The sequence below is a fragment of the Hyla sarda genome, unplaced genomic scaffold (assembly GCF_029499605.1).
Source record: "Hyla sarda isolate aHylSar1 unplaced genomic scaffold, aHylSar1.hap1 scaffold_361, whole genome shotgun sequence".
NCBI classification, from domain to species: Eukaryota; Metazoa; Chordata; class Amphibia; order Anura; family Hylidae; genus Hyla; species Hyla sarda.
The window spans coordinates 158907-178419 of NW_026610381.1; the positions used below are offsets into that span (position 1 = coordinate 158907).

Below are 19513 nucleotides of genomic sequence, written 5' to 3' on the forward strand. Positions count from 1 at the left end.
TCACAGCCCGGAGAACCATCTCTATACATCATCATCACAACCGGGAGAACCATCTCTATACATCATCACCATCACAGCCGGGAGAACATTCTCTATACATCACCATCACAGCCGGGAGAACCATCTCTATACATCACCATCGCAGCCCGGAGAACCATCTCTATAAATCACCATCACAACCGAAAGAACCATCTCTATACATCATCATCACAACTGGGAGAACCATCTCTATACATCACCATCGCAGTCCGGAGAACCATCTCTATAAATCACCATCACAACCGAAAGAACCATCTCTATACATCATCATCACAACCGGGAGAACCATCTCTATACATCATCATCACAGCCCGGAGAACCATCTCTATACATCACCATCACAACCGAAAGAACCATCTCTATACATCACCATCACAACCGGGAGAACCATCTCTATACATCACCATCACAACCGAAAGAACCATCTCTATACATCACCATCACAGCCGGGAGAACCATCTCTATACATCATCATCACAACCGGGAGAACCATCTCTATACATCATCATCACAACCGGGAGAACCATCTCTATAAATCACCATCACAGCCGGGAGAACCATCTCTATACATCATCACCATCACAACCGGGAGAACCATCTCTATACATCACCATCGCAGTCCGGAGAACCATCTCTATAAATCACCATCACAACCGAAAGAACCATCTCTATACATCATCATCACAACCGGGAGAACCATCTCTATACATCATCATCACAGCCCGGAGAACCATCTCTATACATCACCATCACAGCCCGGAGAACCATCTCTATACATCACCATCACATCCGGGAGAACCATCTCTATACATCACCATCACAACCGGGAGAACCATCTCTATACATCACCATCACAGCCGGGAGAACCATCTCTATACATCACCATCACAGCCGGGAGAACCATCTCTATACATCACCATCACAGCCGGGAGAACCATCTCTATACATCACCATCACAGCCGGGAGAACCATCTCTATCCATCACAACCAAAAGAACTATTGCACTGTCATATACATAATTGTTCGCCAATTCTCCTTATATGCAATCCCCCCTCCTCATTCCCCCCCTCCTCTTCATTCCCCCCCTCTTCATTCCCCCTCTTAATCCCCCCCTCCTCATTCCTCCTCTTCATCCCACCCCTCCTTATTCCCCCTCTTCACCCCCCCTCCTCATTCCCCCTCTTCATCCCACCCCTCCTCATTCCCCCTCCTCCTCAATCTCCCTCTTCATCCCCTCTCCTCATTCCCCCTCTTCATCATCATCATCCTCCTCCTCCTCATTCCCCCTCTTCATCCCACCCCTCCTCATTCCCCCTCCTCCTCAATCTCCCTCTTCATCCCCTCTCCTCATTCCCCCTCTTCATCATCATCATCCTCCTCCTCCTCATTCCCCCTCTTCATCCCACCCCTCCTCATTCCCCCTCCTCCTCAATCTCCCTCTTCATCCCCTCTCCTCATTCCCCCTCTTCATCATCATCATCATCCTCCTCCTCCTCATTCCCCCTCTTCATCCCACCCCTCCTAATTCCCCCTCCTCCTCAATCTCCCTCTTCATCCCCTCTCCTCATTCCCCCTCTTCATCCTCCTTCTCCTCATTCCCCCTCTTCATCCCACCCCTCCTAATTCCCCCTCCTCCTCAATCTCCCTCTTCATCCCCTCTCCTCATTCCCCCTCTTCATCCTCCTTCTCCTCATTCCCCCTCTTCATCCCACCCCTCCTCATTCCCCCTCCTCCTCAATCTCCCTCTTCATCCCCTCTCCTCATTCCCCCTCCTCCTCAATCTCCCTCTTCATCCCCTCTCCTCATTCCCCCTCTTCATCATCATCATCCTCCTCCTCCTCATTCCCCCTCTTCATCCCACCCCTCCTCATTCCCCCTCTTCATCCCACCCCTCCTCATTCCCCCTCTTCATCCCACCCCTCCTAATTCCCCCTCCTCCTCAATCTCCCTCTTCATCCCCTCTCCTCATTCCCCCTCTCCTCATTCCCCCTCTTCATCCTCCTTCTCCTCATTCCCCCTCTTCATCCCACCCCTCCTCATTCCCCCTCCTCCTCACTCTCCCTCTTCATCCCCTCTCCTCATTCCCCCTCTTCATCATCATCATCCTCCTCCTCCTCATTCCCCCTCTTCATCCCACCCCTCCTAATTCCCCCTCCTCCTCAATCTCCCTCTTCATCCCCTCTCCTCATTCCCCCTCTTCATCCTCCTTCTCCTCATTCCCCCTCTTCATCCCACCCCTCCTCATTCCCCCTCCTCCTCAATCTCCCTCTTCATCCCCTCTCCTCATTCCCCCTCTTCATCATCATCATCCTCCTCCTCCTCATTCCCCCTCTTCATCCCACCCCTCCTAATTCCCCCTCCTCCTCAATCTCCCTCTTCATCCCCTCTCCTCATTCCCCCTCTCCTCATTCCCCCTCTTCATCCTCCTTCTCCTCATTCCCCCTCTTCATCCCACCCCTCCTCATTCCCCCTCCTCCTCACTCTCCCTCTTCATCCCCTCTCCTCATTCCCCCTCTTCATCATCATCATCCTCCTCCTCCTCATTCCCCCTCTTCATCCCACCCCTCCTAATTCCCCCTCCTCCTCAATCTCCCTCTTCATCCCCTCTCCTCATTCCCCCTCTTCATCCTCCTTCTCCTCATTCCCCCTCTTCATCCCACCCCTCCTCATTCCCCCTCCTCCTCAATCTCCCTCTTCATCCCCTCTCCTCATTCCCCCTCTTCATCCCCCCTGCAGAGACTTCTCCTTTCCCGCTGAGAGATGTTGTTTATGTTATTTATGGCAGGAGGATCATGTTCTGTAATGTGAGAGGTGTATGGAGTCAGTGTGGCCATATGTCCTGAACAGTAGGAAGGAACATCTGGGGCCTTACAGTCGATGGTGACCCCTGACCTGGGGCTGTCCTGCCATGTGAGTAATTTAGTGAGATGTGTGGTACAGTCAGTGACTAGATGTGACGTCTCCCATAGCGGCTGCAGAACATTTCTGTTGTTTATCCAACATCTACTTCATTCAGTCCATGATCACAACCATCTCTGCTCATCTGAAGTTTGGGCTGTGTTCACATTGCATAGTGTAGGAAGCATGTGTGATGTGTATGTGCTGCCAGAAGCATCAATAAAAACAAAACCTGTGTAACGTCTTTGTATAGAAAAATTGTATTCACAGAACAGTGCTCCCCGCCAGGTGTATAGTCTTTGGAACAGTGCTCCCCATTAGGTGTATAGTCTTTGGAACAGTGCTCCCCATTAGGTGTATAGTCTTTGGAACAGTGCTCCCCATTAGGTGTATAGTCTTTGGAACAGTTCTCCCCATTAGGTGTATAGTCTTTGGAACAGTGCTCCCCATTAGGTGTATAGTCTTTGGAACAGTTCTCCCCGTCAGCTGAATAGTCTTTGGAACAGTTCTCCCCGCCAGCTGAATAGTCTTTGGAACAGTGCTCCCCGCCAGGTGTATAGTCTTTGGAACAGTTCTCCCCGTTAGGTGAATAGTCTTTGGAACAGCGCTCCCCTTCAGGTGTATAGTCTTTGGATGTATTCACAGAACAGTGCTCCCCACCAGGTGTATAGTCTTTGGATGTATTCACAGAACAGCACTCCCCATCTGGTGTATAGTCTTTTGATGTATTCACAGAACAGCGCTCCCCTTCAGGTGTATAGTCTTCGGGTGTATTCACTGAACAGCGCTCCCCGTCAGGTGTATAGTCTTTGGATGTATTCACAGAACAGCGCTCCCCGTCAGGTGTATAGTCTTTTGATGTATTCACAGAACAGCGCTCCCCGTCAGGTGTATAGTCTTCGGGTGTATTCACTGAACAGCGCTCCCCGTCAGGTGTATAGTCTTTTGATGTATTCACAGAACAGCGCTCCCCATCTGGTGTATAGTCTTTTGATGTATTCACAGGACAGCGCTCCCCGTCAGGCGTATAGTCTTTGGATGTCTTCACAGAACAGCGCTCCCCGTCAGGTGTATAGTCTTTGGGTGTCTTCACAGAACAGCACTCCCCATCTGGTGTATAGTCTTTAGATGTATTTACAGAACAGCGCTCCCCATCTGGTGTATAGTCTTTAGATGTATTTACAGAACAGCGCTCCCCATCTGGTGTATAGTCTTTAGATGTATTTACAGAACAGCGCTCCCTGTCAGGTTTATAGTCTTTGGATGTCTTCACAGAACAGTGCTCCCCGTCAGGTGTATAGTCTTTGGGTGTCTTCACAGAACAGCGCTCCCCGTCAGGTGTGTAGTCTTTGGATGTCTTCACTGAACAGCGCTCCCCGTCAGGTTTATAGTCTTTGGGTGTCTTCACAGAACAGCGCTCCCCATCTGGTGTATAGTCTTTAGATGTATTTACAGAACAGCGCTCCCTGTCAGGTTTATAGTCTTTGGATGTCTTCCCAGAACAGTGCTCCCCGTCAGGTGTATAGTCTTTGGGTGTATTCGCAAAACAGCACTCCCAGTCAGGTGTATAGTCTTTGGGTGTATTCGCAGAACAGCGCTCCCCGTCAGGTGTATAGTCGTTGGATGTCTTCACAGAACAGCGCTCCTAGTCAGGTGTATAGTCTTTGGATGTCTTCACAGAACAGCGCTCCCCGTCAGGTGTATAGTCTTTGGATGTCTTCACAGAACAGCGCTCCCTGTCAGGTGTGTAGTCGTTGGATGTCTTCACAGAACAGCGCTCCCCGTCAGGTGTATAGTCTTTGGATGTCTTCACAGAACAGCGCTCCCCGTCTGGTGTATAGTCTTTGGATGTCTTCACAGAACAGCGCTCCCCGTCAGGTGTATAGTCTTTGGATGTCTTCACAGAACAGCGCTCCCCGTCTGGTGTATAGTCTTTGGATGTCTTCACAGAACAGCGCTCCCCGTCAGGTGTATAGTCTTTGGATGTCTTCACAGAACAGCGCTCCCCGTCAGGTGTATAGTCTTTGGATGTCTTCACAGAACATCGCTTCCCGTCAGGTGTATAGTCTTTGGATGTCTTCACAGAACAGTGCTCCCCATCAGGTGAATAGTCTTTGGATGTCTTCACAGAACAGTGCTCCCCATCAGGTGAATAGTCTTTGGATGTCTTCACGGAACAACGCTCCCTGCCAAATGTACAGTCTTTGGATGTCTTCACTGAACAACGCCCCCCGTCAGGTGTATAGTCTTTGGGTGTATTCACAGAACAGCGCTCCCCGTCAGGTGTATAGTCTTTTGATGTATTCACAGAACAGCGCTCCCCGTCAGGTGTATAGTCTTTTGATGTATTCACAGAACAGCACTCCTCGTCAGGTGTATAGTCTTTGGATGTCTTCACTGAACAACGCTCCCCGTCAGGTGAATAGTCTTTGGGTGTATTCACAGAACAGTGCTCCCCGTCAGGTGTATAGTCTTTGGACGTCTTTACGGAACAGCGCTCCCCGTCAGGTGTATAGTCTTTGGACGTCTTTACGGAACAGCGCTCCCCGTCAGGTGTATAGTCTTTGGATATATTGGGGAATTGTGTGGACTACTGCCACGATCACAGTTATAGACAAACACAGTAACTAATAATTCTTGTGTCCTAGCGAGCACATTGAGTAAACTTCCAAAGAGCAGGGAGGAAAATGAACCCTTGTGTTTAGGTAAATTGTTTCATAAAGATGTTAAATGCGAAGGTCAGAGGGGCTTTGACTATTAAAGAGTTTGGTCACCAACAGATCTGTTCTTCTCAAGAAAGACTTGTCAGTGTGAACGGCGCCTCGATGGAAACAACTGTTATCGGGATGTTTGACGCTGGTAGCGGCTACAGAAGCTAAATCCCTGGGGGTACATTAATCCACGGTTATACATAGGGTCTACAAGTTATGGAAATTCAGGACTGTGGCTGCTCCCCTTGGTGGGGCATTCTGTTAAGATCCCTCCAAGAGCCAATGGGCGATCCTGAGAACAGCAGAAGACCCACAGAAAACTCTACATACTGCAGAACCTCTGTCCATATTTACACCATTAGATGAACACGTTCATGGGATCTTGGAAAGAAAACCAAGGAGGACGCTGCTGCTGAGAAAAATTAATAATATTTTACTGGAGAATGGAGGGGTGGCTGTCTATGACCTCAGGCTGAAGAGACATCAGGTGATGGAGGCGGTGCTAAGTCTCTGCTTTGATTAACAGGGTTCAGCACCACCTGTTTGACACTTAACCTTGTTTAGAGCTGACCGATTCCCTTCAACTACATGAAAATGCTGTGGCCTGACCTGAAGAGGGCGCCGGACACAAGACACCCCAGAAATATTTATGGACTGAAACACAATTGCAGGAAGAAACAGTCTCAACTTCCTCCTCAATATTGTGTAGATCATATTTTTAGCTTCAGGAGAAGTTTAGTGGAGACTATCGCTGCTACAGGTTATTACATTCATGGGGTTTCTCCCTGCTCTGTGGAAGTTTACTTAATATGCTTGATACATGATCGGTATAAATGTCTCTGTTCTTAGTTTAGACAGTGTTTGTCTTTTATAGTGATAGTCAGATTACATTATTTTTAATCATTGCAATAATCCGGATAATTTCAAAGGGTTCACTTACTTTTTTATGTGCCTGGAGTTTTACCAGCAGATACATGGAGTGTGCGGTGCAGACACCTCGTCAGCTAAAACTAAGCAAAATGTTAAGACAGCCAGGCCTGCGCTAGTAAGCGGAACATTAACCACAGATACCAAGTACCAGTGCCCTGGGCCCCACTGTTGGTCATTAATAAGTGGACTACTATATCGGTGGCAAAAAGGTTTATGGTGAAAATGCTGTTATTGCCCTTTTCAGCCTAAAAAAAAAAATGGCTGAAAATTGCCCGCTCAAAGCTCCACCCACTCTTCACCACATGAAAGGAGAGAAATACCTTTCTTCATTTGGAGAGCTCCACCCCCATAATGGCTGTACCACAGGAGTCAGGGGCAAAGAGCTTAGACTGTGTGTCGGGACTGGTTATGTGTTATAATTAAAGAAGTACTTCGGGATGCAGTTTTTTTTTTTTTTTTTACTTGTCCAAACTGGATGTGCCTCTCGCCACTCTCTCGATGCCTCCGGTCTCCTGCTCCTGGCCTCCGTCTTCTTCCAGCTTCTTGTGCTCGACTCGTCATACTGTGGCTCAGCTAATTATTGACAGCTGCAGTGATATCCCACCCCAAGCGGAGGTATGACGTATTGAGCCTATGACGTATTGCGGGGTCCATTACATCACACAACCGCTCATCCTTTCATCGGCTGAGGCAGAACATTGATGCCAACAATGACAAGAAGCAGGAAGAAGACCCAAGCTAAAGCCGTGAGCGGAATTCCAGGAATGCAGCAGGAGGAGGAAAGTCCAGGTTTTTTTTTATGCCGGCATTCTGGGCGGGTAAAAATAAAGTTGCATCCTGGAGTACTCCTTTAATTACCCCTTTTATTATGGCTGCCTCTCAGCTGCGTGGGAATGACTCCACTGGAGCTATATGTGAGGCAACCCAGGCAGTTCTATATAGTGACTCCCTAGTGGAGGAACAGGGAACTGCAGCCTGAAATGCTTCCTCTACAGCAGAGATCTACAACCTGTGGCTCTGAAGCTAGTGCAGAACTACAACTCTCACCATGCCACTAGCTGCAGAGCCACAGGTTGCAGATCATTGCTCTATTGCAGTAAAGACACTCTATTGTGTTACTGCCCCTTAAAGAGTCTAACATAATACAATTATATAAAAAAAATAGTTGAAGAAAAAGATGTTTTTGGCCAAACATCCGGAATTTTCGGTTTTGGTCCAGAATTTTTCATTTCGGTGAAATAGGGGAATAAATATTGCTGTTTTTTTTCTATGGGATGTTGTAGGAGAGCGTTGCTGGCAATCACACGTGGGGCAATCTCATGGGGCAGAGTGGGTGTAAAATAATCCAGACAGGAGGGGTTTAGGATGTACTCATCTTTATTGAAGGCTGAATGTGCCGTGGACTCAGTACAGCTACGGTATCACGTATAAACATCTGTGTTATGAGACTCTTTGGTTGTTCTTTTGGTTTATGTTGGAGTGTTAACTAAACTCTAAGGTGATGTGATGCGTTGTGTGATGGGCACTACAGCTGTATTGTAGAGCCTGTGACCTGACTGCACATTCAGTCGTTTTTTTCTGTTCCCTTCTGCACTGTTGTGTGGAATCACCGGATCGAGCAATCCTGTGGCACATCTGAAAACTGATTGCGTACTAAGCTCCGCCTCCTACTAGTACCCATGTAGCCCAACGCTGTCCTATCTGGATCCCTGTTCTAGTCGTAAGATGAAATATTGGTACGGCTGGGTACCTGGCAGAGGGATTGGTAGAACTAGTTGCTGCTCCAAGCAGGAAATTAAACCAGTGGATCAAAAAGAGGACATCGTTTGTGATGGAACCAATGTGGTTTGTAGTGGAACCTAATGAGGATTGCACAAATTAGAACCAATTTGTCCGGTACCGACACTCCAGGGGAAGTATATGACTGATGCTCTGGATCCACCTCTCAAGTTGCTTAGGATCTTCTTGGTGAATTTCAGTAAACTGAAGGCCATAGGTGTGAGAAACGTTTACGTCTTGTTCTAGATTCTGCGCTGCCTACAGGTTGTATGGTATTGTGGCCATGTGACCAATACAGAGGTCATCTCTTGGCTGATAGCTGGTGTATAATGGACTCATTCCCAGAAGAGAGTAACAGGCTTAAGTGTCTGCTTCTCCGTCCAATAAGGCCTCCATGTTCTATGTGCTCTGGGAAGAGCCAGGCAATGGGTAGGTTGGGGACAACCTTTTTCCCAGATTAGTCTAGTGAGCAGCTCAGGACACAGCTGGCCAATGTGGAGCTGATATGGCATAAGAGCGGCTCAAATAACATCATCGTCCGTCATTTCTCCTAGTAACCAGTAGGTCCTCATCTTCCCTTTGCCCTGGAATACAAGAAAAGATATGTAGCCACATTAGGCCGGGGACACAGACTTTCTGTAGCTTGGCTGAGAAGCCATCTGCTGCGTTCTGTGGATGAATTCAGTGAGTAATCTACAGAAGGGGACAGTGTAACTGTTTACGGTCTCATAGACAATGAATTGTTAGGCTTCACTACTGGAGACCGCCGTCTACCACATTGGGGTTTGTAGTGATGACAATGGGCATTTCTTTACCTGTATATCTCAGGGAATCACACAATTATGTCAACACACCACAATGCATTTTCCTTAGTTTTCCGGTGGACATGGAAAAAAATGTCAACATGACAGCTATGTCTGAATATACCATTATCCACATATGTTACAGTCTCTACCTCAGTGTCTGTGAGACTCATGCTATTAGAGGAGGAGATCATGTTACAGTCCTTCAGTGTGGGTGAGACTTATGCTGTGAGAGGGGAGGAGATCATGTTACAGTCCCTAAATGTGAGTGAGATGGGGTCATATCACAGTCCAGCTCTTAGCAGAGTTATAGAGGGTATCTGGGCACACCACTACTCTTACTGTGACTCTTTATTGCTATAAATGTAACTTAGCTTACATTGATGACTCCATGTACTTCTCCTTGCCTCTGGCCCCAGAAACAGGTTGATTCCCTCCCCCCCCCCCCCCCGTCCATCTAGTCCTGGCTGGTTACAGTCACTTACCAAGAATTTACCAGTCACATCTTCTTGAAGTTTCCTCCTCTACTAATTCAGGAACATAATATTGTCTCCTTCTGATCCTCCCCGGGTTCTATTAGATTTTGCCCCCTTGTTCTTGGGTTTAGTTACTATGAATTTTCTAAAGCTTCTATTACCTTCATTTCAATATCTCCCCGAAGCTCCAGCTGAAAGCAGCTAAATTCATCTAAGACTTCTTTGGTGGCTGAAGAAATGTGGATCTTGAGTGCTGAGGAAGAGAAGAAAAGGTGAGAGCCTGGAAACTACGTGATAACACAAACAGGGGGAGAGCATCACTAACTCCATCCATGGTGATCCATCTGGAGGTTGTAGAACCTTTAGCTACTCAACTCAATCTCACATAGGATCAACCACACGCAACAGGTTTCCTCAAAATACTGATTTCATATCATCCACCCAACACCATGAAATTCTACATTCTCAGACCTTGTTACTATCTCAAAGGGAATTATATTGTCATAGCCATGTCCAGCTACACCCTGTCATCTTAAAAGACTGGCCCCACCACACTCCCCTGAAGAGGATGCTATACCACCTCATCTGGGGTCAACCAATCCAATGATTTTCAACTTACGGGGCAACTGGGCAACTTTCCAGCTGATCATCACTGTCAGGGTTGAAGAGGTGACCCCTTTGCTGTAGTGAAGTGTTAACAGATTTGTCAACCTTTTTGTTCTTAGCAGTGAACTCTATGATGACACTGGACTTCAGCCTTTCCTATTGAAGCTTTGTGTACAATATATCACCCGGTGAAGGCCCATGAGATGATGCTTACCTTCCCCATTGGACTCCATCCGTGACGCTGTGTTCACTGTGTCACCAAACAGGCAGTAGCGAGGCATCTTTAGTCCAACCACTCCTGCACAGACCGGACCTGAGCAGACAAGAGTCATATGCTATGTCAATTTATACAATTAAATTCTACAAAATTTTATTCTAGTCATCCTGGCAAGTTGTAGAGTTTTCTTTTCAGACATCATCCAGATATAATACCGCTCGTTTACAGCACAATACAGATTGGTGACCAGCTGACATATCAATTGCCCTTTATCAGCCCATCAAGCCCTTTTACAGGGGCTGATCATTGACTGATTAAACATTCCTAGAAACGCCTGTTCCCATCATTGGCTCTTATAAGGGGCGGAGTGGATCTTTTGTTCAACCAATGAATTGATCATAGTCTACACATTGCCCTCAATGATGAAGCTTAGGGTCACATGAATGACCGAACCTTATGAAGGTTATAGGAGCGCCAATCACCAAGATTGGGAGCTTGTTATTGGGAATTGTTCGACCCTTGTAGCAGGGGATTTAGTAAAGAAGTCAGTGAAAAAGTAGAACATGGCTATCTGAAGAGCCTGGAGGCCTTCTTAGTAAACACTAGGCAGGCTGTAGATTCTTATTTTTCCCTTGCAGTGGGCCAGTATTGCATGGAATCTTATAACATGGGAGAAAAGGTCTTACATCCAGATGACCTCGTGATTATTAGAGTAGTTGTATTGTGAGTGATGTTGGTGAAGAGAAGGATCGGGCATGTTGGATTTAAACTGAACATTCACGTGTAGGTGGTGCTCGGCCAAATGAATGCTCAGCTGACCGCTATTGAAGGTATACAGACAGGGAATTAACCTGACTGAACAATTGTCTGGTAAGCCGCCATAAGACCAACCTCATTTTACTCCGTATCGGCCAGCACTGTTCTTCACACAGATCATAAATGATCCGTGACACAGAGCAAGGGACGAACCATCTCATCACCTGGATATGTTCTGAGAATTTATTTTCCCTGTAAGATTGGTCAGGGACAAAAGATTTATTGTCTAAAAAGTCCTACCACAGCCGACAATGACAGTCTATTACCTGACTGTTCATTATGGTTGAAATTGTTTTCATCAACTATTTTCTAATGTGTATGGGCTCTTTAAGACCTCTATAGAAAGATGCAGAGGGACAAGGCACTTTCTTCTCGGTTGGGGGGGGGGGGGGGGGGGGGTTACTGACATACTTTGTAATATTGTGTTATAATATTTCACTCTTGTGGTCTCGAACGCTTCTTCCCCTTGGTCTCTTCTTGGGGGGTCCCTCTCTGCGTCCCTCACATGTCTGGGTACATGCCGCCTCCATTACCCCTCCACTCTTTGATGGATCTTCACATATTTTAGAGGACTCGCCTCTGGTTCTTCTCTCCTTTTTAGGAGAATTGTTCTTCAGCTCTTGTCTTTGTTTAGCAGAAAAAAGTGATTAACTCCATCAGAGCTGCCGTCTGGCCTGACTGTCATGTTATGGATCTCATGGAGCCTTTATCACTCATCTAAAGGAAAGCTTTAGAATGATATAAGGATCTTTGCTACGTCCTGGGATAGTGGAGCTGAGATGGGCCTGAAAAGTTCTGTGTGACTAAGTACCAACAATACAGATTTGTTTATGAAATGCCATATAAAATAAGGTTTCTCCAGGTTTTGGTGATAATTAATGCATGAGCAGCTGCTATGGGAAATCTGGCCAATAGAAATAATAGGTTCCCTCCCACTATAGTTATGTTCTTAACCCCTTAAGGACACAGCCTATTTGGGCCTTAAGGACGTAGACAATTTAATTTTTACGTTTTTGTTTTTTCCCCCTCGCCTTCAAACAATCATAACTTTTTTATATTTTCATCCACAGACTAGTATGAGGGCTTGTTTTTTGCGTGACCAGTTGTCCGTTGTAATGCCATCACTCACTTTACCATTAAATGTATGGCACAACCCAAAAAAATACTATTTGTGTGGTGAAAATAAAAAGAAAACCGCAATTTTGCTAATTTTGGAAGGTTTTGTTTTCACGCCGTACAATTTACGGTAAAAATTACATGTGTTCTTTATTCTTTGGGTCAATACAATTAAAATGATCCTCATAATAATATACTTTTCTATTACTGTTGCGCTTAAAAAATCGCAAACTTTTTAACCAAATTAGTATGTTTAAAATCCCGCTATTTTGAAGACCTATAACTTTTTCATTTTTCCGTATAAGCGGCGGTATGAGGGCTCATTTTTTGCGCCGTGATCTGTACTTTATTGATTCCATATTTGCTTATATAAAACTTTTAATCAATTTTTTATAAATTTTTTTGGGAATAAAATGTTATAAAAAAAAGCATCTATTTTTGACTTTTTATTTTTACGTTCACGCGGTTCACCGTACGGTATCATTAACATTTCATTTTAATAGGTCAGATACTTACGCACGCAGCGATACCAAATATGTTTATAAAATATTTTTTTACCACTTTTTGGGGGTGAAATAGGGAAAATGGGACAATTTACGTTTGTATTGGGGGAGGGGGTTTTTCACATTTTTCTTACTTTTATTTTTACACTTTAATAGTCCCCATAGGGGACTATTTATAGCAATCATTCGATTGCTAATCCTGTTCAGTGCTATCGGTCATCTTCTGCTCTGGTCTGCGGGAAGGCAGATCAGAGCAGAAGACTCCCGGAAGGCAGCGGAGCCAGGTGAGGGGACCTCCGTCTGCCGTGCTGGATGATCGAATCGCCGCGGCAGCGCTGCGGGCGATCCATTCATCCATTTTAGTGACCGCGATGCTGTAGATGCCGTGATCTGTATTGATCACAGCATCTGAGGGGTTAATGGCGAACATCCGCGGGATTGCGGGTGTCCGCCATTACGAGCGGGTCCCTGGCTGCGATCAGCAGCCGGGACCTGCCGTGCATGATCCGGGCATCACTCCGATGCTCGCGGTTATGCTTAGGACGTAAATGTACGTTCTGGTGCGTTAAGTAACACCTCACCAGAACCTACATTTACGGCACTCGTCGTTAAGGGGTTAAAGGACATGTACACCAATGTACACCCACTGAGCTCCGAACCTGCAGATCCACCAGCAGAGAACACCCACTGAGCTCTGCACCTGTAGATCCACTAGCAGAGAACACCCACTGACCTCTGAACCTGTAGATCCACCAGCAGAGAACACCCACTGATCTCTGCACCTTTAGATCCACCAGCAGAGAACACCCACTGAGCTCTGCACCTTTAGATCCACCAGCAGAGAACACCCACTGAGCTCTGCACCTGTAGATCCACTAGCAGAGAACACCCACTGACCTCTGAACCTGTAGATCCACCAGCAGAGAACACCCACTGAGCTCTGAACCTGTAGATCCACCAGCAGAGAACACCCACGGAGCTCTGAACCTGCAGATCCACCAGCAGAGAACACCCACTGAGCTCTGAACCTGCAGATCCACCAACAGAGAACACCCACTGAGCTCTGCACCTGTAGATCCACCAGCAGAGAACACCCACTGAGCTCTGTACCTTTAGATCCACCAGCAGAGAACACCCACTGAGCTCTGCACCTGTAGATCCACCAGCAGAGAACACCCACAGAGCTCTGAACCTGCAGATCCACCAACAGAGAACAGCCACTGAGCTCTGAACCTGTAGATCCACCAGCAGAGAACACCCACTGAGCTCTGAACCTGTAGATCCACCAGCAGAGAACACCCACTGAGCTCTGAACCTGTAGATCCACCAGCAGAGAACAGCCACTGAGCTCTGAACCTGTAGATCCACCAGCAGAGAACACCCACTGAGCTCTGAACCTGCAGATCCACCAACAGAGAACAGCCACTGAGCTCTGAACCTGTAGATTCACCAGCAGAGAACACCCACTGAGCTCTGAACCTGCAGATCCACCAGCAGAGAACACCCACTGAGCTCTGCACCTGTAGATCCACCAGCAGAGAACACCCACTGACCTCTGAACCTGTAGCTCAAAAAGCGGATGTCAGAAAGAGCAGCTCTAGTAAATAAAACAATATTGAGGAGCCTGTCCTCTGCAGATACCTAAACATCTTCCCCTGCTGAATTCCCTAACAGCAAGCCACAGGCATGATACTACTGGTGAGAGGCCTGAGCTGCAGATCTGCAAAATTCTAGTGAACTCCATACATGTTTTAGGCTAAGTTCACATCCGTCCTGTTCAGGGTCTGTTCGGCACCTTTTTTTTTTTACTAGCACAGAGTGGACCCTGAAACAGGACCGAGCACAATGGGGTTCATCAGGTATCTGGTAGTTTACTGAAGTTTAGCAGAAAAATGTGCAGGCAGTATATTTATCCCTGCTAAACGATGGAACAGATAGCGGAGTCCAACGGCAATGTGAGCCTAACCTTAATCTCTGAACTTGTTTACCCAGGCAGTAATAAGTGCCACAATACAGGAAAATCAGGGGTCAAATGGTGTACACAGAGAAATGTGCCGGGGGGGCCCAGACAACGGAGCGGGAGGTCGCTGCTATATATGTTAGCACAGAACAATCCGGATTCCTGGGCGCACTCATAATGCAGCCACACGTCAGGAATCTGCGAGTCTGTTTTCTGTGAATCTTCACAGATTCCTCTCATACGGTCTACATAGTCAGCACGGCTTCCTAAAAAGGAGATTACAAAGAAAATAGGCTCTCCCAGGAGAGGTGGGCCCTTTTAACCCTTTAGCAGCTGAAGAGTGGAGCATGGCGGCTTACCTGGACAATATGGTCAATGCGACTCGCCGCTCACTCACAGGGGAGCCATAATACAGGGATCTGTGTGTAAGGTCCATCATATCCATAGACTCATAACCTCACCAAGTATTCTGTCAGATCCCACTTTGCCCGAGTACCTGTATGAATTCCTATGCGCAGACGGAGCTGTGTGTTTGGCGTGTGTCGGATCTTGAAGGTCTTCACTGTTTCCAGGAGGGCCAGAGACATCCGGGCAATTTCTCGTGCATGCGACTTCCCATTCCTTACGGGTAACCCTGAAACCACCATGTATGCATCACCGATGGTCTCCACCTGTGGAGATAGCCCCCTAGGTGAGCAGACAGGAAAACCTGGGCAATATAATTATGGGCCAAAATGGAGTATTGTACTCAAAGTAACATTGAAGACCCCAGGATAAGACCGGACCGTGATATTGGGAGGAGAATATTAAGATGGGGGGGGGGGGGAGTACATCACTATCCTAACTCAGTAATTCCCACAAAGCCACCAATCATATGGCTCCAGGATTTCTGTCTCTTACCTTGTATACATCGAAGTTGTCTATTATAGCATCAAAACATGTGTACAGGTCATTTAATAGGGTGACCACCTAAGGGGAGACAAGCAGACCCATAAGAATGACAGATGTAGAGGTGGGACACTCACATGATGGATGTCAGGCCTACCTGCATGGGCGTGCTCTCTGCAGACATTGATGTAAACCCCACAATGTCACTGAAATAGATGGTGACGCTGTCAAAGGCTTCGGCCTGGACGGTCTCCCCTCTCTTCAACTGCTCAGCCACTGAACTGCAGAGGAAATAGGAAATCAGAGAACCTGACGTGTACCCCAGACCTCATCTCCATGATGTGTCAGCTGCATGTTACCATGTGAAGCTCCACCACTAGTACAACAATGAGCAGATTTTCCATTGGGAGCGGTGACGGTACTCACTGTGGCAGGATCTGGTAGAGCAGGTTCTCCGCCTTGCGCTTTTCCTCCAGGTATGCTTGTGTCCTCTCCTCCACTAATTTCTCCAGGTTGTTTGCATATTGCTCCATGCGAGACAGTAAATTATCCAGAATACTAGTTGTGCCCTCCCTGTAACAAATGGAGAATATAAAGAGGTCATGCCCACCGTGGGGTGTAGACCAGAGCGGCCCACAGGGTGACCCTTTGGAGCTCACTTGTTGAACTTGCAGATGTAGATCTTTATCTGGTTGAATTCTGGTCTCTCCAGAGGGTCCTCAGCCCAACACCTCTCCATTAGGATCCCCAGCTCCTCGCTATGACAACTGGTGTCAACTGTAGGACGAAAGTATGGCCGCTGTCCATTTCTGACCTTCTGAACAATCTCTGAAAGGAAATAAAGAGCACGGTCTAGATCTCCATGTTTCGTGGCTGCAGCATGGAAGACAATGGAGGACTACAAGTAACAATAAAGGTCAATGCCATCTGGACTCTTGACACAGGCACATTACATATAAAATACATATAAAATCTACTACAGTCCATCCCATGCCCTAACAAGAGGCCCTATGCCATGTGATTAAAGCCATGGACTCAACATAAACCTGACCTTACCTTTTGGGCTGAGGTCCATGCCCTGGATGTAAAACGCTCCATTTCTCAGTGCTATCTCCTGCAGTATGATCCCAAAACTGTAGACATCACCCTTCTGAGTACCTTGAGGTGGGGGTCTCCCCATACGTAGCAGCTCAGGAGCCGTCCAAAGCTTCTCTAGATACAGAACAAACAAATAGCTGTAAGGTCCACAGAGGTTGTTAGATTGTAAGATCTTAGGAATGTTCTCAATGTGATAGATACTGAATGTCCCCTTTATTAGAGCCCACTATCTTATGATTGACCCTCCCCTGTATGGGTATTAAACCCGGAACCATGAAGATAAACTTGAGATCAATTCACTGTGGATCAGGATCAGTGTTGATCTATATTTTTGTAAGGCGCCCGGTCAGATGGATCCAGATCTCTATAGAGAAACATGGCCTGGTCAGATGGATCCAGATCTCTATAGAGAAACATGACCTGATCAGATGGATCCAGATCTCTATAGAGAAACATGACCTGGTCAGATGGATCCTGATGTCTATAGAGAAACATGTCCTGGTCAGATGGATCCAGATCTCTATAGAGAAACATGGCCTGGTCAGATGGATCAAGATCTCTATAGAGAAACATGACCTGATCAGATGGATCCAGATCTCTATAGAGAAACATGGCCTGGTCAGATGGATCCAGATCTCTATAGAGAAACATGGCCTGGTCAGATGGATCCAGATCTCTATAGAGAAACATGTCCTGGTCAGATGGATCCAGATCTCTATAGAGAAACATGACCTGGTCAGATGGATCAAGATCTCTATAGAGAAACATGTCCTGGTCAGATGGATCCAGATCTCTATAGAGAAACATGGCCTGGTCAGAGGGATCCAGATCTCTATAGAGAAACATAACCTGGTCAGATGGATCCAGATCTCTATAGAGAAACGTGGCCTAGTCAGATGGATCCAGATCTCTATAGAGAAACATGGCCTGGTCAGATGGATCCAGATCTCTATAGAGAAACATGTCCTGGTCAGATGGATCCAGATGTCTATAGAGAAACATGACCTGGTCAGATGGATCAAGATCTCTATAGAGAAACATGGCCTGGTCAGATGGATCCAGTTCTCTATAGAGAAACATGGCCTGGTCAGAGGGATCCAGATCTCTATAGAGAAACATGACCTGGTCAGATGGATCCAGATCTATAGAGAAACATGTCCTGGTGAGATGGATCAAGATCTCTATAGAGAAACATGGCCTGGTCTGATGGATCCAGTTCTCTATAGAGAAACATGACCTGGTCAGATGGATCCAGATCTCTATAGAGAAACATGGTCTGGTCAGATGGATCCAGATCTCTATAGAGAAACATGACCTGGTCAGATGGATCAAGATCTCTATAGAGAAACATGGCCTGGTCAGATGGATCCAGATGTCTATAGAGAAACATGACCTGGTCAGATGGATCCAGATCTCTATAGAGAAACATGGCCTGGTCAGATGGATCCAGATCTCTATAGAGAAACATGGCCTGGTCAGATGGATCCAGCTCTCTATAGAGAAACATGGTCTGGTCAGATGGATCCAAATCTCTATAGAGAAACATGACCTGGTCAGATGGATCAAGATCTCTATAGAGAAACATGACCTGGTCAGATGGATCCAGATCTCTATAGAGAAACATGGCCTGATCAGATGAATCCAGATCTATAGAGAAACATGGCCTGGTCAGATGGATCCAGATCTATATAGAGAAACATGGCCTGGTCAGATGGATCCAGATCTCTATAGAGAAACATGACCTGGTCAGATGGATCCAGATCTATATAGAGAAACATGGCCTGGTCAGATGGATCCAGATCTCTATAGAGAAACATGTCCTGGTCAGATGGATCCAGATCTCTATAGAGAAACATGTCCTGGTCAGATGGATCCAGATGTCTATAGAGAAACATGTCCTGGTCAGATGGATCCAGATCTCTGTAGAGAAACATGACCTGGTCAGATGGATCCAGATCTATAGAGAAACATGTCCTGGTCAGATGGATCCAGATCTCTATAGAGAAACATGGCCTGGTCAGATGGATCCAGATCTCTATAGAGAAACATGTCCTGGTCAGATGGATCCAGATCTCTATAGAGAAACATGGCCTGGTCAGATGGATCCAGATCTCTATAGAGAAACATAACCTGGTCAGATGGATCCAGATCTCTATAGAGAAACATGTCCTGGTCAGATGGATCCAGATCTCTATAGAGAAACATGGCCTGGTCAGATGGATCCTGATCTATATAGAGAAACATGGCCTGGTCAGATGGATCCAGATCTCTATAGAGAAACATGACCTGGTCAGATGGATCCAGATCTCTATAGAGATACATGACCTGGTCAGATGGATCCAGATCTCTATAGAGATACATGGTCTGGTCAGATGGATCCAGATGTCTATAGAGAAACATGTCCTGGTTAGATGGGTCAAGATCTCTATAGAGAAACATGGCCTGATCAGATGGATCCAGATCTCTATAGAGAAACATGACCTGGTCAGATGGATCCAGATCTCTATAGAGAAACATGTCCTGGTCAGATGGATCCAGATCTCTATAGAGAAACATGACCTGGTCAGATGGATCCAGATCTCTAAAGAGATACATGGTCTGGTCAGATGAAATGCTTGGTCATATTTCGGAACAAGTCACATGAATTGATGAGACCTCCTGTGAAGTGTGAAC

The 19513-nt window shown here is 46.5% G+C and overlaps 2 protein-coding genes across 3 annotated transcripts in view; one reads left to right on the forward strand and one right to left on the reverse strand.

Moving 5' to 3' along the window:
* LOC130332038 (sperm-associated antigen 8-like) overlaps nt 1-3312 on the forward strand; it is a 38101-nt gene extending 34789 nt beyond the window's left edge. The window contains exon 8 of one of the 2 annotated variants that reach the window (XM_056553730.1): nt 2825-3312. In XM_056553730.1, coding sequence (XP_056409705.1) covers nt 2825-2882 — 58 coding nt within the window. In that variant the 3' untranslated portion in view covers nt 2883-3312. The remainder of the gene's footprint in view (nt 1-2824) is intronic. The other variant, XM_056553731.1, reaches the window with a different exon arrangement.
* A 1723-nt stretch (nt 3313-5035) lies between these two features.
* The window catches only part of NPR2 (natriuretic peptide receptor 2), a 95645-nt gene continuing 81167 nt past the window's right edge, over nt 5036-19513 (reverse strand). Inside the window, exons 14-22 of the mRNA XM_056553732.1 lie at nt 16799-16954; nt 16402-16570; nt 16169-16315; nt 15900-16023; nt 15755-15823; nt 15351-15525; nt 10457-10555; nt 9798-9889; nt 5036-8941 (exon numbers count right to left, since the gene is read on the reverse strand). Of these exons, the coding sequence (XP_056409707.1) occupies nt 8879-8941; nt 9798-9889; nt 10457-10555; nt 15351-15525; nt 15755-15823; nt 15900-16023; nt 16169-16315; nt 16402-16570; nt 16799-16954 (1094 nt within the window). The 3' untranslated portion in view covers nt 5036-8878. The remainder of the gene's footprint in view (nt 8942-9797; nt 9890-10456; nt 10556-15350; nt 15526-15754; nt 15824-15899; nt 16024-16168; nt 16316-16401; nt 16571-16798; nt 16955-19513) is intronic.